Source organism: Labrus mixtus, chromosome 21 (assembly GCF_963584025.1).
Source record: "Labrus mixtus chromosome 21, fLabMix1.1, whole genome shotgun sequence".
NCBI classification, from domain to species: Eukaryota; Metazoa; Chordata; class Actinopteri; order Labriformes; family Labridae; genus Labrus; species Labrus mixtus.
Window position 1 is genome coordinate 6,868,453 of NC_083632.1, and position 23,058 is coordinate 6,891,510.

The 23,058-nt window shown below is 40.7% G+C and overlaps 1 protein-coding gene across 1 annotated transcript in view; it reads right to left on the minus strand.

Annotated features, from left to right (window-relative positions):
- The window catches only part of prkcea (protein kinase C, epsilon a), a 43,060-nt gene that overhangs the window by 11,744 nt on the left and 8,258 nt on the right, over window positions 1–23,058 (minus strand). Inside the window, exons 2-4 of the mRNA XM_061028148.1 lie at window positions 7,802–7,865; window positions 2,680–2,845; window positions 2,483–2,517 (exon numbers count right to left, since the gene is read on the minus strand). Coding sequence (XP_060884131.1) covers window positions 2,483–2,517; window positions 2,680–2,845; window positions 7,802–7,865 — 265 coding nt within the window. The remainder of the gene's footprint in view (window positions 1–2,482; window positions 2,518–2,679; window positions 2,846–7,801; window positions 7,866–23,058) is intronic.

Sequence of the window (23,058 nt, forward strand, 5' to 3'; positions counted from 1 at the left end):
ACACTGATGTAATATCCGAGCCCACACTGACCTTATTAAGGGGATCTGGTGTCAGCCAAATGGGACTGACCCACATTCAACATCGATACAAAAAAGGTCCGAACCTTTTAAGAAATAAATAAATAAAATCTTCAAGAGATAAAAAAAAAAGTGTGCTGTGTATTTTTGGCCTCACATACTCCAAGATAAAGGAGCCTGATTGGTGCACTGCAGTGACGTCAACAAAGAATAAAAGGGGGGCTCGTATTAGACTGACAGTCTGTTATTGGCTGATACTTTGATTTTAAATATTAGGAATCTTTATCTGAATAAGATAAAGGGCAACTAATGCAAATGTAATCAATAACTACCTTCATTTATGTCCTGTGATAATAATTAAGACAACAGAGAGGTAGTACAACCCGATCAGAAGCAATGAATCTCCAGATCTTGAAATAATGTAAATGAAATGCATTTTCAGAAATCACAACGTTCTTGTGGTCAAAGTGTGTGGCGAAGGAAACACAGCATAAACAATGCATGCAGCATTTAGCAGCTGTTAGCAGAGCAACAGCCGCAGCTTCAGGCCTCTTCCTGCATCTACAGATGATGCATTCAGGTGCAGAAGTAAGTGTAGGGCATATACACAGAGTAGTCGCTGTTCTGCACATGAAACAGAACAACGTAAATGTTAAGCATCAAATAAAAGATTCTGCTTACAGTTTGTTCTTGCACCAACCCGTTGATGGGGGTGTGATATAAATATAAAAAAATGTTTTTGTTTTTTTTCAATTGGCTTTCAGGCTGAAAAAAGACAGACCCGTGTTAAAGTCGTGAAGAGGGTCTGCTTTGGTGGGTGCAGGTTGTTTAAGGTGCACACGAGACACGAAAAGGATCCAAGAAGTCCATTTGGGGTAACAGATGAATGCATTTAAAGACTCATCAGCTGCCAAAACATTACACAACACAGTATCACAGATGGGATGTTAGAACTCTGGAAAGTTATCACGGCAGCAACTAATCTTTCTCTGCAGCCATTGCTGCAGCAAAAAGCAGAAAAACAACAATTTAAGTTACAAAGACTTACACCAGGAATGTACAACCGCACATATTGTTTTAGCCAAAGTAGCACCCTGTTCAAATAATGAAAGCGACAGAATGTAACCCCCCAAAAAAGTAGACTAAATGACACACCTATCTACCACACCCTCTCTCCAGAACACATTAACAGCTCTTCTTTCTACATCTGCATCTTAGCACCGGATGCACTTTTCATTTCTGCAGAATCATTTCATGCGACCGTAAGTCCTTAAGAGCCTGGGCTGCACATCAGTCGTACTCCATGTGCCTTAAGAGGTCAGTGAAACTTGGACTTCCAGAAGATGTTAAAGTCTTCTTGCATAAAATAAATGTATATCTGAAAAAGTATTCATGAATATCTTTTTGTAAGGTTATGTTTTTGAGAGTATGTCTGGGGAAACGTACCAACACTGTCGTTATGAAAGTACATTGATTGGCTGAATGTGCAGCTGCACATCAAAATGTGTGCCTTTATTTGCAGCATGAGTTTTGCAGGAGAACAACCGGCAGCTTTCGATCAAGCGATCCATTTTATTTATGCAGCAACTAATCACAGCAGGCGTTATCTCATGACACCGCATCTACAGAGCATGTGCTGATGTCCACTCGTATTCTGAATAACAGGTAATGTAGGATGCGACCGTGCATTATGTCAACATGTCACTGCTGTAAGAAAGTGTTCTTCTCTGTGGAATTTTTACATGAATTGCTGTGATTTATGATTTCTTTTTATGTCTTTTTTTCCATTCTCTTGTCCCTGCAGAAGTCCAATAATTCCCCCTTGGAGTCAATGCAGTATATCTTATCTTATCATGCAAGTTAGAGTAGTGTTTATAATTATTATTTAGAGAGACTCTTTTGTTATTTAACCAGGAAAGCCTCATTGAGTGAAAGAATCTCATTAACAAGAAAATAAAAGCAGCATCTTTCACTTTTACGTTGTTGAACTATAAATTCTGTAATCCAACACAAATACTTTTAATCTCGTTTTTTTTTTGTTAATTGAAATTAGCCTTAAAGACCCCTTTACACTCCGTGAATCTTAATTATTTATTTGTGCCACACTAAAGCAAACACACATGTTGTGAGTGATTCTCTTGACATCATGTGACATAAAATCTGATGAACTAAACAAACACCAGTCAAAAGACTTTCTTTAGAGTACTTGATAAATGTGTTATTTAAACGACACACTAAAACTGTGTTATTCTATATAACGCGTGCCTGTTGGATGCATCCCGATGTCACAGGATGTTGGAGAGCTCTGGCTTATCTTTGGCTCAGAGCGATTGGTCGGTGGCTTGAGACCAAATCACAGCTGTCATTCAGCAGCATGTTATCCCTCCTGTGTTCTTCGCTTTAATAAAACATGACGTGCAGAGTTAACTTGAGAAATTGGAAGCCGCCAGAGAAAAGTACTCACCCTGACACTGGTATCCCTGCTTCCCCAGCACGCCCCTATCAGATCACAGAGAGAGAGAGAGAGAGAGAGAGAGAGAGAGAGAGAGAGAGAGAGAGAGAGAGAGAGAGAGAGAGAGAGTCAGCATTTCAGACAGGAGGTTTAATGAAACTTTACAGCAGGTTGGGTTTGTGTGTGTTTGTGTTTTCAGTGTTGCCTACCAGATAAAATCTCTGCAGTGTGAGCAGTAGGTGGGTTGTCTCAGGTAGGTGGCCATGAACTTGTGTCCATTGACTTGATGGACGCGTCTTCGGACGGCGCCCTGTCGCCGGCGAGGACCGATCCTTTCTCGAAACACTCGCTCCTCATTGTCATTGGTTCCTGAAGCTGTAAAGTGGATACAAAGAAGTTTATCAACAAAAGAAAAAGCAGGAATCTGAAGATTTAGGTGGGTTATTTTTTTTTTTTTTTGGGTGTGTTTGTGAGTCACTTTTCGATGAGTACTCATATCAAATCGCTGATTATGTTTTTCTTACGCACGTTGTTTTTTCACTTCCCGGGATGGTTTGTACAAAAAGATCATTTGCATCACGTTGCTCGAGATGTTTAATCATTCAACGGCCTCTCATCTTCCTCTCCCCCCCCCCCCCCCCCCCCCTCCCGTTCTCTTCCTCACAAACACCCCACACCTACCAGAGGCCTATGCATACGTACATGTGCGCGCTATTTATACTTCCATGTGTGGGCACTTAAACGAAGGACAGCATATTAAAATACTCCTCCTCCTCTGCAAGCAACATCCAAGCAGCCGTTCCCTTCCTCTCTACATCTCCCCGGAAACACAAACGCTTTCCGAGGGTAACCTTAAGACAAGAGAACCACCTCCACTCTCCCGCCCACACACACACAGACACACACACACACACACACACACACACACACACACACACACACACACACACACACACACACAGACACACACACACTCCTCTCGGCGCTCCTGTCCTAGTTTGCCTCTCGTTCACTCTCCCTCCATCCATCTCTGGGGTGCGTTATACATGTGGTTACTGCTGAGCCTCTCCAGAGTTCGATTACAGACGGCCTGTCTAGGGACCCAGTGTGTGTGAGTGTGTGTGCGTGTGTGTGCGTGCGTGTGTGTGTGTGTGAGTGATTGTGTTTGTGCGTTGGAGTGTGTGCAAGTGAAAGTGTGTTTCCGTGTGCTGGTGAGAGAGGGGAGAGACAGCTTAAAAGGCCATTATTGGGATCACTTTGTTTTACATAATACATCATCCATCTGTCCAGGACACACACACACACACACACACACACACACACACACACACACACACACACACACACACACACACACACACACACACATCACACACAAGCAGGCATGCTGATAAGTAGGGGTGATGAGGCAGAATAACAAGAGTTATCGTCGTGGACACAGACGTACACTGGTCCCGCTGAAGGACATACTGGGAGATGAGCGTCCAACAATCGAACACACACACACACACACACACACACACACACACACAGACGGAGGATTCAGATCGAAACACAAACGCAGGAAAGGACAGAGCTGAACTACAGATAATGAGACAAACAAATCTGACCTAAAAATTAATGTCAAATACAACCACGGCAGAAATCAGCTTCTAAAAAACAATGAGAAAGAATGGAGACGAGTTGTGCTCAAAGCTGTTTGACCTCTAATAACCTGAATGAGATCGAGATGTAGCTGAAGTACCAAAAGCACTCATAGCTCTAGGTAGGTCAGTGATTAAGCAGCAAGGCTTTAAGGATGTTGAAAAAAATCAGAATCAATGAGAAAAAAAATCTGCCCAACGGGAGAAACTTCTAGAAGACGACAGAATTAGACTGAAGGAGATGCAAAAAGAGACAAGATGATATTTATAAACCTGAAGCAGGAGAGCTTATTCTGTGGCGTAAGGGCGGCTGGAGGAGGCGGAGATATGACTTTGAGTTTCTTTAGGTGTGAGAAATCATGTTTATCTCCATATCTCTATGAAGCAACTGAACATTGTTGGTGCTATTGCGAGCGGTTCTTTTGCCACACTACATAAAAGTAGATTAAAGCTTTCTTTTAACTACACCCAAGCAGAAGGCCTCATTAAAACAGGTGAAGCATTTCTTTAGGCGAGCGGGACATCGAGTCTCAGAGACCTGAAATCAGTTTTCTCCCTTACGTTTCTGTGGAAGTGACAAAAAAAGATTTTAGGAAAAAGCAAAACACACTTTCTGAAGATTTCTACGGCTTCAAGTTTAAAATAATATCATTGCTACAAAAACAAGTCGCCAAACACGCCCCGTCAAACAAAACCAACACAGAGGAGAAAGTGATTTCACTCACACTAGGCAATCCGTACTGTGCCCAAGCACGTTTGACCCCCCCCCCCCCCCCCCCAAAGTCCAGTTTGCTGGACTATTGTGAGTGCTGCACACGTGCTCAAGCATGGCGCACTTCCTTGGCCCCTTGCACGGTTGGAAGTGGTGTGCTTCAGCAAGGTATGGTTGCTTATGAACAAGCACAGGAACAGGACCGAGGACATGACGTATGATCGATCCCCCACCTTGCATAATCAAGAAATCCAGGATTGTTAGAGGGCCGTATCTATCAGTCTATGGCCGCTATTTGACAGCAACTGGAAATTTGAAGGTGGAGTCGTCTCTTTCATGTTGCTGAGTGCACGAGTTGTCGTTGTGAATCAACAAATAAACGTCCCCAGAGCGCATTTTTGGTTTGCTCCGGTGGCACTGCACATATGATGACGTGTGTACAAGAGGTAACCGTGCTCAAGCCCAGTCGGGCCTGGAGCAGAGTGAGTGCAGACCAGTGGGGGACTCGGGAGGGGGTGGGGGGGGGGCAATAATGCTTCAGCCCGGTACGGAGCAACACAAAGGAGGGGGCAGAAAGGTGGGCAAAGTGTTTCTTAAATGATTAAGAATTTAAATCTTGTTTTCCTTTTATCTATGTCTAAATCACTTATATGCTTCATGTTTTTTTTCTTTGACTGATTGTGCTTTCATATCACAGCACTCGTCTGTTTTTTAATGACGGCAAGAATGTGACTCACATGTTCATTTAAAGTGTTCGATCGACATTTATCTTTTAAGTATAATGAATATGAAAAGAAAATGTTTAAAATGATGAAGAAAATGAGAGAGAAGGGGAATCCAGAAACACAGAAGAGAGACCGCAGATGGTGAGATTAGGTGAGATTATTGTCATCCTGAGACCAACAGATGCACGAGGATGGAAGAGGAGAAAAGAGGAGAAAAAAAAAATAAAACAGGAAAAGTATGAGTCCTCTCAGCCTCCGATGCTGCAGAGAACAGATTGCACCAGGGGAAAAAAAAATAAATCTGCTAAAAATACCACCTCTTCCTCTAGTTCTCACCCTCCATCTCTCCATCCCTCCTATCAGCAAACACACACACACACGCACGCACACACACACACACACCATTTGTTTTTATCAGCATATATTAACGCGCTGAGCACTCGAGCCAGCTGAACCCAGGGAGGAAGTTCAGGAGTGGGCGGAGAGTGGGTCGTGAGGTCACGCCAGAGTGTCCAATCACCGATGAGGAGGCCAAGACACGGACGCCTGAGTCTGCATCTGTGTGTGTGTGTGTGTGTGTGTGTGTGTGTGTGTGTGTGTGTGTGCGTATATGTGTGTTCGTGTGTAATCCAAGGCTCAATCTCACCTACTATTTTAAGAATCTACTCCCTCTCTCTTCAATCTCTGCTGCGCTCTTCATCCGTCTTTACAGAGAGGAACTACACTCTGTGTTATACTGCCGGGGTTCTACAATACACCCACACACCCACACACACACACACACACACACACACACACACACACACACACACACACACACACACACACACACACACACACACACACACACACACTGTATATTCACTTCCACTTGCACTAGAAGTCTATTTATAAGCAGGTGTGAAGAAACAGGTGCAGGTGAAAATCACTCTTCTCAGACAGCATGTGACTGAGTGTGCGGGCGAGTGTGTGTGTGTGTGTGTGTGTGTGTGTGTGTGTGTGTGTGTGAAGCAATGCTAATTTAGAGCAATATTCCAGGCGTAATCCATACAATCAGATGGAGGCGGAAGGAGAAAACAGAGGAAGTCCTATGTTTTCTGCGTAGGCATTAATCCATTAATCTTTACAATGAATGTAGTTTCCCAGTAGAGCGCCATCCCATTCCCAATCCTGCAATGTGATTGGCTAGAACTCCTCGGCTGTGCTAGACCAGCACTTGTTCAACCAAAGTTTGTCGAGGTTTCAGGCCCAGTTTCTCACAAGTTATCTGTTTTGAGTAAAAAATATCTAATTGGATCAAATCTTGAAATCGGGTTGTTCAAAAGAAAGAAACACAAAGTGATATTTGATCTTTTGGAAAGGTGGAAGACTAGTCGCACTTTTGCGTTTTGGTCATAGACCGTAAATATTATTGGAAGAAGCCTGAGTGACGTAAGCCATGTGTTATGGCAGGGGGGCTCTGAAGGCCACCGCCATGACATGCTGAGAGCTGGAGCTGAGGCGTATTGACCAACCATTACATTGCGCCAACCTGTCAATCATGTCAGCTACGCATCGTTTTGAAAATCAAAATGGATGATTGGTAAAAATTCACCCCCCTTACAGTGTGTGCCCATGAGGACAGCAATCAGACCTATTTGTTTTTTTTGTACCAGGCTGTAAACATTAACTTTTACTGTAAAAAATGACTTTTTTTGTCTGTGGTGTGTATGTGACTTCCGGTGCTCTTGGAGCAAGTTTCAAGCAGACACTCGACGAACTCGCAGGATTTTGCACTTCCGCATTGGCCTCATCTTTGAAGACTGTAGGTTGGTTTTGGTTCATCTGCAGGGTTTGATAGTGCAGGTAGGAAGACCGACCAGTAGGGAGATGCAATAGTCAAAAATAAGCTAACTGTCTGGCTCTTTCATTTTGTGTGGATTCTGGCGCCTCCTGTGACAAAGTTGGTAGTATGTAGTCCCATTTAGAGCACATTTAATCTGGATTTGGTCATCTTTAAAACTCTGTATCTGGATATGTTTTATCCTATCCAGTTTTTGTTTAAAAAAAAAAAAAAAAAAAAGGGGACACGTGAGAGATTGATTAACTGATGCTGGATAGCAAAAAAAAAAAAGGTGATTTCCAAAACGAGCTCATTCTTATCCAGATTAGACCCTTTGAACAACCAGGAACAGACTATCAAACAGAAGAGGAAGGCTTGTGTGATTCCTTTCCTTTGATGGGATGAAATAGTATATTCTGGTAGTTTTACCTTCAGTGGAGGATCCAGACAGATCAATGACCACGTACACCTTCCCCTCTGGCTCCAAGTCAATCTGGAAACAGAGGGAAATAAATAATAGATAAATAAAATGGCTTCACAGTGAGTACAGCTGTGTCCTCCAGCACAAACAAACACATCGTTGCACATACAAGAGGTCATTATCCCAATTACCAACATTCTCCTCCCCCTACCATTTACTCCTCCATCAGCATCAACAATCACCATCTTTAGCACATCTTTTACGTCTAACCTCAACATTATCTCCTGCTGCACTGTCTCCAGCATAATTGTTGAACATTCAATTTCAAAATCACAACAAACAATTCCACATTTATTGGCCACATACACAATTATACATCGTAGTGATTTTTTTTTTAGTACCTGTCAAAGCAAGTGTTATACACATTATATACATGAAATACATTTAAAATACAGGAAAAACCTCTGAAGTGTACAATTAAAACGTTAAAATACAATATAAAAGGGTAGTGAATGTTGACACATTATATTCATTAGATCAGTTTAAAGTACAGAAAAACGCCTTGAGAGTACAAGGAAACTATATTAATGCGAGAAAATAAAATAAAGAGTAAAAAGAGATGGCTTCTTGTACACTTTATAATTATAAACGTCTGGGAAATGATATATGGACTTGAGCATGTATAGTGGTTTTTTAGTGTTCTGACTACTCAAAGCGCTGGAGGTCACACCAACACATTCACACGCTTATGGCAGAGGTCGCTATGTAAAGTGACCATCAGAATGAACTAATCCCATTCACAAACATTCATACGCAGACGAAGCAGCGGGAGCAGCTTGGGGTTAAGAGTCTTGCCCAAGGACGCGTCGAACATGTGGCTGCAGGGGCTGGGGATCAAACCCCTGACCTTCAGGCGTTGAGAGATGACTGAATCTACCAACGGAGCCGCTCAAATTGCTCCCCACAAACGTACAGTCCCTTGTAAAGGCTTTAATCAGTCATTTGGAAAATAAAGCGCTTTCACACTTGCGCAAAACTCCTGAAATATGAACGCAAAAGGCCACATTTTTCACCCTGACTTTATCCAGAGTTCCTCCTTCCAGCCCCTTCAGTATTTTTATTCCGCATGAAGTCGACGTGAGCTGATGTGAGAATGCAGCCGGATATGATCAGGGGAATTCACCTAGAGCCTTGCCTAATGGCTTGATAAAAGAACACAGGTAGCGGTCAAGCTCGTCTGTTAAGTGATGAAACTCAAAACACTAAAAAGGAAAACAAATAGGTTTAGTTTAACTCACATCTTGACTAATGAGAGGACTTAAGACATGTGGACTTAATTAAGGTACATCTGAAATGACAGATAAATCTGTTGATAACAAGTGACCCTATATTGTTCATATCTGTTTTTCCAGTGTGCCGTGCAACCACCACACAGGCAGGTTGACCAACCGGCTTAATATTCCTGTTGGAGGAATGATAACATTGACCACCCTGTGCATGCAGGAGAGGTTAATTTACATACAGAGATTAACCCTAACAGTGTGTAACATATTATCCAAGGGGATACTTTATAAGCAAAGCAGCAATAAAAAGGTTTCATGCCGCGGAAGACATGAAATAAATATGTATAAAATATTGCATTGGCACGTTGAAGCGCTCAAATTAGCGTCCTTGACAAAATGTTCCTGAGCTGCGAAGACTTTGCGGCCAACAAATCTGCAGCATTGCATGTTGGACAAAGTGAAGCTGGTGGAGACTCATCCAAACCTCGTATTTTTAGATCACCAGCGACCCACTCCTCTCTGTGTCAGCAGACTGTACAACGGGAGGAATCGATCTATTACGATTTACTCACAGGTGGTGTGATGAGATGCCAAAATAAAACTGACTAGTTGGTGGAGGACAAGTGAAGGTGAGGTAGAGCTGCTGCCTCAGGAAATGATGGAGCTGCATGACATATTATATGTGTATTTTAATGTATTAATCCTTGTATTTAAAGGGCATCAATTGCATATAACAGAGATTAAATAATATGTGAAAAGTTAAGCTTACTTAAGTCTCCATATTTCTTCTTACCATGATCAAACAGGTTATTATTCCCTGCTGTTTGTTTGTTTGTGGACAGGATAACAGAAGAACTAGTAGCTCATTTTAACTCAACTGGTTGAAAGGTCGAGGTTGAAAGAACACAGACACTTTTGGACTGCTTTGGAATCCGACTCACTGATGAGCAATTTTTGTGTTCTGGTTTCTGTTTGAAGTTCAAGTAGTAACGTCCACGAGCAGTTAGCAGTAATTGACTGGATGCATGATAACAGTCCATGCAGAGAGCAAAAAGGGACGTAACACAACGGCTGTCATGCAATCCTGGAGAACACCAGCAGTCATATAACATAGATCAGGGGTCTCCAACAGGTAACTCGGGAGCTACAGGTAGCTCGCGGGCAGGTTTTCAGTAGCTCACCTGACTGTGTTAAAAATAAAAATAAATCTGACTACAGTAAATGCACCTCTTCCTACTATTCATGTATTTGGCCCATAAAAACAAGTAGTAAATGTTTTCTTGGACATTGATGTGAATTTTCAGCAACATAGCTTACTATGTGGCCACAATAAGAAGTGCTAAATATTCAAATTTTTTTTCTTGGACCTTGATGTGAATTTAAGATTATTGATAAGCATTGGCTCATTGCAATTTCCCACGTGTACAAACGGTAGCTTAATTCAGCTGATGTGTGCTGTGTAAATAAATGCAAGCGATTTGATGCAAGTAGCTCTTGGCCACTTTCATTTTTTCAAAGTAGCTCTCAGATGAAGAAAGGCTGGAGACCCCTGGAGACTCATGAAGCATAAATGTTACTATTTGATGCTTTGATGATCATTTGCATACAAGTGCAGCTCTGCTTTTTGAGATTGTTTCTCAGCTTGGCCTTCATCTCACTTATCCAGTTGCTTGTTGGACTGTACAAAGCAGCGCACAGAAGATTGAAGTCTTGGCTGAAATGACATCATCACTAATTGGTGGCTTTACCGAAAATCCTCAAAAAGTAGGCTAGCACGCTAGAAGTTTTACAGTATTGGACCATACTATAGCTATGGGTTTAAGATTGGTATTGGAGGGACAAAATGGTATCTCTGATCTGATATGTGAAATATTTACATTTAAGAAGTACTGAATCAATTAAAAGATGAAAAATCATTTTGATGTGATTTTACATTTATCCAGACAGAAAAAGCTGATAGCTGTTGTAGATTTGCATACTTTAAATTAGAGCCAGGCCGATTAATCTACCAGCCGATAATATCAGCCGATATCAGAATATCAAGTCACTTCAACAGATATGCACCATTATTACTAGATTTATTCACCAGTCAGCATCTTATCTGAGTTTCACAGTTTTAAACTAGCAGTTCTCTTTCACCAGCAGAGTGTGCTCCATGGATTACAACAAGCTTTATCAATCTCCATTAGTGTCAAGCAGTGATGCATGTCCAGTTGTGACCATCTTGTCTTATACTGAATATCTTTTTGTGATTTTGATAATTGCAAAGTGTTTGATAATTGTATTTGCGGGAAATAAATGTGTATATCTATATCTATCTATTTCTACAGATCGAACATAAATAAAAAAAAAGATATCTGCATTCATTTTTTTCTCTTCCTTATATATCGATATCGGAATCAGCTCCAAAAATCCCAATTATTTGGTCCCTACTACTCTCACAGTGCCCATCCAGCTTATTAGGCACATATTGAAGTAATTAAAATAGATATTTACAAGCAATTCGGAGTATTCAGAAGTTATAAATAGTTCAATTTGTGTTTGCAGGTGTCATCAAAATAGAGGCTAATTCATTCTGGCAACTTGAAAACGCACCAAGAAAAAAAAGAAACATTTCTGCTCCATCATTATACGAGACGAGCAAAAGTACGTTCTACATGCGTACAGACTAACTCCACCAATAATGACATCATCCCACTTCAAAATCCGTGCAGTGACAGCGATTAGAGAGAGTGCAACAGAGAGCGATAGAGAGAGAGAGAGAGAGAGAGAGAGCAGGAGAGAGTGAGGAAGAGAGGTCCAAATCCTTAGTTAAGCTCTGGGACAGCAGCAGATCCTCTTATGCAACAGTCACACACACACACACACACACACACACACACACACACACACACACAGTACATGTCCATGCATTGCTGAACATGAGACACGAAGATCTCGCAGAAACAAATAGGAAACAACAACTGGACAATTAGACACACTGCACACAGAAAGGGGTGATGCAGCAGAAAAGAACAAAGATGCACAGAAATAGGAAGAATAGACAATCAGGATTCACATTTAACCTGAGTCTTGATCACAAAAATGACCACTGCTACGTGATGAATAGTGTCAGAACACAACTGGAAACATTAAAACATCTACAAATAATATCAAATATATAAAACACAACTCTTCAAACACAGATTTTTTTTTGTTTTTATTGAATATTTGCTCTAAAACTCAATTTCAGGAAGAAGAATCAGTGTTCAAATCCTCATACAGTATCTGCTTGCATCTTCTTAAATTATAAGACAGGGGAGAGTACAGTCACTTTGTGTGCCGTTGTATCTTACAGTGGAGGAGGTTGTTTTTGTTTTTCACCTCCTCCACTGAATGATGTTCTCCAGTTTGATCTCACTGCTGTGAAATGACAATAAAGTATTGTATTCTATTCATAACGATTCCTTTATTCACATTAAGTCAATAAAATCCTTCGTCATGCACTTCCTTTCAGATGCCCTGAGTTTTTATATCACTCTGATCTTTTCTCTGTGTTGACTTTTGTGAAGCACTGTGAAAAAACGCATCGGCTTGTTTTAAAACAAGGCCTTTATTTGATAAACTGTATCGAATTGTTGATTTGGTGAATAGTAATTACTTCTAAAACAATCAATCGAGGAGAGGCGAAGCATCTGCAAGTATTTTTATTTTGAAAAATATGGATTTTTAAGCAAAAATGACAATAGTTCTCTTGTCCCAGGCGATTCAAAAAAGAGGATTTGCCGCCATCTAAAATTGCAAACTGAATATTTCGTGGGTTTTGACTTCTAGTTGAACTAAATGAGGTGAATGATGGTCTCACTTTATGCATACGGAAGATGTAATCTAATCTTCAGAAATCAGAAAATGAATCAACAAATAACCGGTAATAAAATAATCAGTTACCAGATTTTCAAAGAATCCATCCTTTTCTAAATACAACCTAATAGATAAAGACTGGGGGGCATATTACCATGTGTGCTGTATCATCCTGTTGTTGCATGTATAACACAACAACAACAACAGCAGCAGCATGGGATTTGTAAAATAAACGCTGTTGGATTCTTGATGTCTACCCTTGAAAATGATGTGCTAATCCCCAAATGCAACCTCTTGCATAACAGCGCATCTCAGCGAGGATTTCAGCTGAAAGATGGACTCAGAGTGATTTGGATCAGAGTGGAGCGGATGCACGGCACCACCATTGATTTAGTGCTCTTCTCCTGAGGTGGCACATCGGCCAAAAAAAAACAGTAACTGCACTGGCCTCACATTACGGCCACTCGACACTTTGGCTCAGAGGTGCCTTCAAGATAGATTTCCTGTTCATTTATTTATTTTGTTTTATTCTGTAAAGGGACCAGGTACAATATGAAACATAAATGTTACTATTTGATGCTTTGTGCCAGAGTTAGCTTTGAGCTAGTTTACATCTGCAGTCCCTCGGCAGGTCAAAATTAAAACAACCAATATTATCAGTGTGTTTAAATGCATCATTATCAGCACTACACAGATATGGGTTTTTAATAGACATGGGATAGATCAGATCTTATATCGATATCAGGTCCGATATTGAAGTGATTTACGTATCTGATATCGGACCGACAGCGCCGATCCACGTCCTCGATCAAGAAGTATGGTTGGGCACTTTTTAACATTCTCAGCTCGCTCAGTCTCACTCTGAAGACGTTCAGACTGAACTGTTAGAAGTGTCCACAAATTGTCTCCATGACGACGTCCAGACGAGATTGGAACAGCTCCTTCTATGTGATCAAAAGTCAAATTCTTACACTTCAGTTTAAAAGATTTAATTTGAAAAACCTGACAGCTGTTGTTGCTTCCTGCCTTACACATAATACCAAAAACAACAACAACAATATTAGTTATCATATAAAAAATATTAGGATCAGTATCGGTATCTGTACATATCTGTACATATATTTTTTTAAATCAGTGATAAGAAGGGTGACACATTAAATACCTGAGAATGTGAAGGTCCACTCAGAAATGTTAGTTATATAAATCTTTATTCAATTTAAAAATATGGATGATTTTATCCATGCACATATTATAGTGGTAATCATCCAACTACAGTGTAACCATGTATCCTAGCAACAGGCATTACTATGGTTGAGGCGTTGCTTTTTTTGGGGTGAGAGCACGTAAAATACTGTAACAGGATCGTGTACAGTGAATAAAAAGAGATCCTTTTGTATGGTAAATAACTGTTTGACAAAGCACACCACGCTGGTCCTTAAATTGTGATATAAAAAATGTGTAAAAAAAACAATTAAATCTTCACCAAAGCTCCACCAAAAGTCACCAGTACAAGACAAGTTCATATGCTGATCCAATCTAATCTAAAACGGTGTTTTGAGAAAAAACAGTTTTCCCAGTTTTCGTCGTGCTAACTTAAGAAAAATGGCCGGGGCACTGCAACTGTTCTTAAAAAAAAAAAAAAGACTAAAAAAGATCCTTTTTTTTATTCCAATTTTGGGAATATACCATTTAATTCAAACACCTTAAATTGCCATCACAGGTGTAGTAATGTCAATGTTGGTCCTGCGCATCTGACGTCATAGGAAGTCATAAGAGCAGACAATGAAAAAACCCAGCCTGTAGTATGAAATAATAATGAATAACCCTCGTAATGGATTCTTATCGTCGCCCCTCAGTTTGCTAAACCTTATCTACGTCATTAATCTACTACACTGAATAGAGCCATTGTTTACGTTATTAGTAATTAGATATTATCCTCAGCTGACATCTCAACATGTGGACAGTGAGAGGCGTCACAGGAGTCAACTTACACTCTCCTGTCTGTGATTCTAACTCACCATGTCACAACTGTCATTACACATATCATGTCCAACTCTGTCCCATTCTTCAGCAGCTAACTCAGGAGTGAACAAACAAATAAACACATGTATTTCCTACTACGATACACCCTGCAGTAACTGCACTAATGTTTACTAAGGGGTTGTATGTAGATTAACTCACAAATGCATAAATTAGCTTCGTGTTACCATTATTATAAGCACTGTAGAAGTTCTGGTCGGGGCTGGAAAATGAGACAATAACGACAGTGATTACAAATTCTACCTTTTCTTTAAGCTGCGCAAACACATTACTATGAGTAACAGTTTGTATGGGAACAAACCTACAGGAGATTTATCACTAAACTCTACAGTTCACATATGAAACACGCTTTGGCCCTTTAAGTGTATTGTTTTGTAGTCTTCCCATAAACGCATATTTACCTCCTAAGCAGGAAGTTAACTTAAAAACAGATCTGATCAGAATAATCTGTACGGCATGGCCGACACCAGAGCGACAGAACTGTTGAGCAGAGAAGGGCTTTTAGCCAAATAGCCAAATATTTTCCTCAGGATATGTCGGTGACCAAATGAGCTAATCGAGAGTGTGCATTCAACTGAAATTCATCGAGTGGATCATACATGACTAGGGATCTTTATTGAGACCACTGCCAGGAAAACAAACACATTTTATCTCCAATCAAAAGTATTATTTAGTCTAGTTTCTTGCCAAAAAACAAATGTTCTTTTTCTAAAACGTTACAATTGAACACAACATGATCTGATGTTTTATTTATTGATGAATGAATGTATTTTGATATTTTGCTACTACAACAGCACTGTGAAGTCCACGGCAAATTTCCCACTGGGACAATAAAGTTCATCTTATTTCTTATTTCCCTTTGACAAATAGTCATTAAACTGACCCGACATTGAACTCGTCATAATGTAACCTTACATACCCTTGGTTAGTTCACGAACTGGCTTTTACCCTGATGATTTCAACATTGGATTACTGTTTTTAACTCACAGGACTTTTTTTTTACAAAGTTTAGGTGTTTTACCACGCCTGCTTTGAGGGGCCGTAGTTGCGGCCGTAGTTGACAGATATTTTGTAACCCGACAGTCGAAGCTGCTGCACCTCGGTTCAATTTGGTCCCCAATATTGATGTTCTTGTTGCCTGGCAATTCAATCTTATTCAAAAAGGAACCGGGTTTTGATCCCCATCTCTATTGATGACTCAGACTAAATATTTCTATTACTTCAGTGCAACTTTTGAATGGCGTAATACCTCATTCTACTGATGGCTAACATGTTCACTATACTGAAGTTAAAAGCTTGTACATTTTTCTGTTTTTATTTGCTTGTCCAAAATCCAAAACTCAATAGATACAGCTGTGCTTATTACAAGATTAAGCAGCTATGTGCTAATTGATTTTTTAGCAATAACTTCAGCCCCAAAGTAGCTTTTCATTTAGTCATTCTAAAATGAAATTGTTTCTTATCAAATATTTCCAGAATACACATTTAATCAAGAGATAATCTAGGGCTGAACCTTTGATTCTTAACACGGTTATTCTGTGGGACATGGCACTGATTGTGTAATCTGTGGTTCCTAGAGTCCAATGTCATGTTGTCAAATCCTTTATCGGTCATTTACTCAAAAATTGATCTTAAATATGCACAGCTTGTTAGAACATTTTAAACATTACGCCAAGTCACAAGCACGCCACTTCTTGGACATCCATGTTTTTTTTTTCCCGGTTTATCCTTCTCAAGTAATTGTTTATGTATTTGTTATTAATTTTTAGCTCTGATTAAATCCCACATAACATGATATAAGGGCTTAATCCACAATTACCCCCCCCCCCCCCCCCCACCCCAGTTAAACGGATAATCACATGACTTGGATTTAACCTGCTGTGTACGGACACACACATTCCCCGCCCTGACAACCAAGTACGGTAGGAGAGAGAGCTGGAGAAGCTAGTTCGCCTCATTAATCTTGTTAGTCCAATTAGGACACCGATACAGCCAAGGAGACGGATAACTTCACAAACTCCCCCCCCCCCCCCCCCCCCCCCATCACACACACAAACAGGAAGCTGAGTGTCAGGATGTGTGTGTAAATTCTGTAACTGTCTGGGGATTTTAAAGTGGACTTCAGAGAGGGGTTAGCATTAAACACACGTACAAGCTTAACTCTCTTGCGTTCAAACACACGAGCTGCAAACACACACACACACACACACACTTCTAAAGAATAGAGAAGGCACACATACACACACCATATGCAGCACCGCAGAGAGGCACTCAACCAGGCAGACGGGGCACTCAAAGCTTGCATTATATCAATACTGTGGAGCTAACCCCCTCCCACTCTCCGTCCATCTAGCTCGCTATCTCCGTCCAAGCAGACAGCTCTGTGTGTCTCTCTCAGGAGCGTTTAGTCTCAGTGACAGCCTCCCACATCCATCTGTCAAATAACAAATTTCGGCTTCGAGAGAGCTCGACCGCGTTCACACAATGCCATGCCTCTGTGTGTATGTGTTTGTCCTTCTTTTCCAACAGTCAGCAGCTCAAGCGCGTCGGCCTGGACACACTCACACACACGCACACACACAGGAGAGGCCCATGCTGAGTGAGACAGCATGAGAGTCATGCATCTTTAATGTAACATCACAGACGGCTAATAATGTAAGAGGAGCTGTGGGGAGATGAAAAGAGAGGACGGGGGGGGGGGATTCAACAAAGCCTGTTCCCACCCTGCTGAACAGGGGACTGGTCCACATGTCCAGTAGCGTCTACCAGAGAAGAGGGAAATTAGATTTTGAAGAATGGACATCCCCGATTACAACCGTCCTGTCTGCTCAGTCATCTTCAAGCTCACAAACATTTAACGCGGCTGTGTGATATCCAGATGGACTGGCAGACGGCCTGATGAGCGGCCTCTGTGGACCGGGCAGTCATAGCTGTTGGATCCGTCTAAATGAAAAACCCACTTCACAGAAACGCAAGCTGGTGAAGGAAGCCCTCTCTCCTGCTTGCAGTTATTTTTAATAAATCTTACTCGAGGTTTGTGTAAAATGGTAAATAGAAAACCGACTGTTTAGTGCTTTTATGAGCTAAGTCTTCTGACCACTCAAAGCACTTCTACGGTACATGACGCGTTCACCCATTTGCACACTTATTCTGATGCTGAGGCCAACCATCAGTGTTTACTTATCCTGTTGATACCCATTCTCAAACCCACTGGCTATGCCACTCGGGAGCAAGTTTGGGGTTCGAATGAAAGTTTTAATTTGTGTCATGAAAAAAACTGTACCCTTTGCAAGAATCTGCTCAGTTTTGTGGGTATGACATGTTAAATTTAAATATCCAATTACTGTAATAATGGTAAACTGTTGGTTTGTCTTTTCTGACAGTGAAAAACATTTTTAATATCTGATCTCAAATACCGCTAAAAATACTGTTTAGGTCCTAATCCTGCTAACGCCAGCTACTATTCTTAAGTTTTTAAATGCTTGACAATATGGGAAATATCAATTTTGCTTAGAGGATTGATACTGTTTTTGTATCAGTATATAGTAGGGGTGGGAATCACCAGAGTCCCCACGATACGATATTATCGTGTTACTTGAGAAACGATATTCTATTGCGATTTTTAACATTTTGCGATACGCTGAGAATTGCGATACAATATACTGTGATTTTAACTTCATCCTTTTTTTCCATATGTCTAAAATCATATAATTAAAGCTAAGCTAACCAGCTGCTAGCTGTAGGCCCCCTTTAAAATATAAATGTGGTATCAATCTATTCCTTAAGACAAGATTTATCAGAATGAAACGATGTTCTTGATGTCCTCTAACTTGATGATTCCAGCTACTGTTCATTAACGTCCAGCTCTCTGTCATTATCACTTGTTAACCCCCAAGCTAGTTGTTAAATACCAGCCTCACAGTCCCATGATGACATTAGTTGGATTAGTTTATCTAGAGTATGAATCACCACTAAGTGAGAGGGGGGAAACACACAGTCTGTTCAAACTTTAAAAGGATAATAAGCGATGATCCTTTCTTGAAAAACAAAACTAAAACAGAATGTTCCCTACAGCTCAAATTGCTGGTGACTAAGACTGTAAACTGGCAACAATTTGACTATAATCTAATATAGATCAAGGGAAAGACTAAGTTAATTTAAAATCGTTTCATTCTATGTGCAGTAAACAAAAGTTGATTGGTACTAAAAAAGATTCAATAACAAATCAAACTTTTAAAGAGACTTTAACTCAATCTCATTTGTATGTGCATGAAGAAAACACCCTGAAGTATTGAGAGAAGCAGCACATCCATATACAGCTACGGGGAATGTCAGTCATCGGTAGAGTTTCAACAAAGGCTCTCATTGGCTGTAATAGGCTGCAATAAAGTGTCAAAAAAAATTCAGCGGAATAGCAGAGTTTTCTAAACAGTTCTGTGGATCGTTATGGATCTAATGTGTTTGGATTAAATCTTTCACCGGATGACTTTATTTTGGGGGATTATTATGATCAATCTTCAAATGGTGTGTCAACAGACGCTGTTTGTTTGTTTGTCGCTGCTCCGACCCGCACACACTGGGCCGTCAGTGTGTGTGCCAGCTATATTGGACGTGTGTAATGTGGTTATAAGGTCACCGTAATGCAGACTTAATGAGAGAGAAAACGATGGATCAAGTCCTAAAATAGACCAAAAAAAAAAACATTTTAAGTCTAGAAGACACATAGTTGAATGACGTGGATAAACTGAAATGAGAATATGGATCAATGAAAAAAACAACAACATAAAACTTTTGACTATCAGTCGACGATGGGCAAAATCTGACAAATCAGACTCGCCTGTGGAAATCCTTAGGCAGGGACAGGCCTCAAATTCTGCTATCAAATCAGGAGATCTTCGCTTGTGGAAACGTATCGATGATGATGCGTATCATCACAATAATCCTTACTTAAGAGCGCAGGACGGTTTGCAGCAAGCAACTTCAATCGGTGCATTCATGGGAGGGATGTACCAGCAGACACCTCTCTCTCTCTCCCTATCTCCCTCTGCTCTCCCTCTCCCTCTCTCTCTCTCTCTCTCTCTCTCTCTCTCTCTGCAATTATATGGGGAAAAAAGCTCACGTCAATATACTGGACGGTCAGCCTGAGTATCGTCTATGTGCAGGAAACACTGTAATAGGAAAATATTATTTATCAAAGTTATGAATTAAAGTTTTGGCTCAGTGATCTGAAATTTGCACTCTTTAAATACCAAAACAAACAAAACAAGTCCACAACCAAAATCAATGACAGAAAACATCTTCATTTGGGTTCAAATATCTTTAATTTGGTTCAAATTTCTTTTTGGATGTGTAAAAATAGACACACGTATGTAGAGGGGGGGGGGGGGGGGGGGGCAGACAGTGGGTGTTTCACCAGCTGTCCCGGAGGTCTCAAATATCCTCCCATTTCTTCCCTTTCACTGAGAACATGCATTAAACAGCCCCCAGCACACACTTACACACCAAAGGGTGACCTGGTTTGGCATCAGTAGACAGAGCCCCGTGCTTATCTTTGTGTCTGTGCGTGCACGTGTGTAAGTATATGTGTGTGTGTGTGTGTGTGTGTGTGTATTATCAGGGTGGCTACAGCAGATCTTAAATCTAGTCTGTCCTACTTAACCAGCCGGTCAACAAGGGGTGGAGCCTGTGATTTCATACAAATTACTGTGGTGAGGGAGTGGAGTGTGGGGTTACGGGGAAGAAAAGGAGGCGTCGGCCTTAATGATGGACAGAGTCAGCATGTCTTAAGAGAGGATGTAAACTCAGTGTTACCCCTTACATAAAAATACGGTTTTCTAATGGTGATGAGATGATGATGGATAAAGTCTTAATTTTACCATCGTAATTTAAATAGTAAAAAAAAAAAAAACTGTAATGGGTCAAACCGAATCCACAAGCTGAAGTACTGTACACAAGAGGATGAGTCCATTAAATATGTTCAAAGATGTTTGCAGCATTACCTTTTGATCTAATTTCAGACTACAGACCTGACCTGTTTTATGAAGCACTTTATAGTCTGACATAAGGAGAGCTCAATAAGAGCTGATAGCAACACAAGGCTAATAAAATGAGCTCGTATCCTGCTTTACTTCTCTGTTTCTCCGTTCTGTCACCACTGTCTTCAAAGTCTGAGCGCTGGTCTTTTGCACTTGTTTGAATTTCGACAATAAAGGAGAAAGGTGTTACACTTTCATTTCTCCTCTGAGTTTGCCATCATTATTAAACATGATAACAAACTACAAAGTTAGAAATATGGTCCACCATCAATTAAAAAATGCTGTTTTAGTCCTTGCTCAAATTACAACGAAAGTTTTATGAATAATCCTCAAAATGTTCAATTTTAATAACATCTTTTAAATTTGGTTGCAGCCATTTATCTTGGCTGCTGGTCATATGAATACGTGAGAGTGTGTGATTGTCAAGTGTCAAATGGTGCCTGGCTGACATCTGACGTGGACCGTGTCCCTGACTCCAGCAGCCTCACAGACTCGAATGTTTACATGAAAACAGAGCTTATGTCTACACTTCATCTACTGCCCCCCCCCCCCCCCCCCTCCTTTTACCACCATCAGCACTCTCCTCTTTGCTTTCTATCATTTCTTCCCCCACCCCAATCTCCCTTGAAATAACTGCAATATTTTAACCTCTTATAACACTTACCAAGAATTTTGCTCTATCTTTGTAATTGTATTAAAACATGTATGCAACAATACTGGAGAGAGACATTTGTAACAGTGGTATAATAAACAACACAGTGAGACAAAGAACATAAATGTAATAATTGTTGTAGCGCATGAGGTAAGACTTCTCTGAAATCAATTTATTTCAGGTCTGATCTCTTTTCCAAAACACTACACCGCTGATCTAAAAATATTTACTGCAATATTTAAATGGTGTTTAAATGGTGTAGCAAATTTCAACTGATTTATTGGGAATCTAACATGTTTATTAGGTTTTTTCTAAAGACAATAAAAAACATGACACAAGATACCAAAGCTAAGAATACCAAAGCATACTTACTTTAGCTTAGAAGCCAACAAAGTGAATCTATCTTTGTGCTAACACAACATCTTATTATACCAAAAACAATTACAAAAATTAATACTCATGCTAATAAACATGCAATTTTTTAATCATAAATTCACATTGTGTTGAGGCATGGCTGAAGCCGGAGACAGCACAGCAGGAGCTCCACATGCACACACAGCGCTGCACTCGGCCTGCTGGCTCAGCTGATCCTGTCTCGCCCTTGCAACGCCTCGGTAACTACCTCTATAGATGGTAATGAGGCTTGGGGGTCACTTCGTTGCGACATTCATATTGAAGGCAAACGTCACAGGGACGTAAATCTCGCACTTTGACACTGCAGTCTGAATATGTCTAATCTAACCGTTGTATTATCAGCTGGAAGACACTACAGCTAACAAGCTGGGGAGGCAGTAGGTAGGGACTTGGGTTGGGAAACGGTAAGGTCGCCGGTTCAAGTCCCGGAGCGGATCAAATTACAGTAGTTGCTCTGGCAGCTGGAGAGGCTCCGAGGTGCCCTTGAGCAAGGCACCGAACCCCCAACTGCTCTGATGCGCTCCCTGCCTAGCGCTGTGTAGCAGCCCCACTCTGACGTCTCTCCACGCATGCATGTCCACAGATCCCGTTTGTGCATGTGTGCGATTCGGGCCATTCGGGTGTGTGAGAAGCACGTCGCTCAATAACAGAGCGTCAAAACAGAATCTCTCTCAGGGATTAATAAAGCATTTCAAAAATAAACAAAACAAACTATTTTCATCTTTCTAGCAAAAGCAGAAAGCAGAAGCACGTCTGAAAAGCTGACACAAAAGTATAAAATAGAGCATCACCAGATGTCTTCCATTACATTTAAGTCCAAACCTTAAAAATAACATATCCAGACTCCTTCAGTTTTAGAGTGTGTATATGGTTATACAGTAAATAGGCCTTTCACTATAAAGTCACAGCAGATATGGGATGAGGGATGCTTGTTTCAGAGTGATGTGGCGTGTCCCTTTTATGTGGTCCTGTTCCCGCCAGTAAAAACTCATTATATTGTG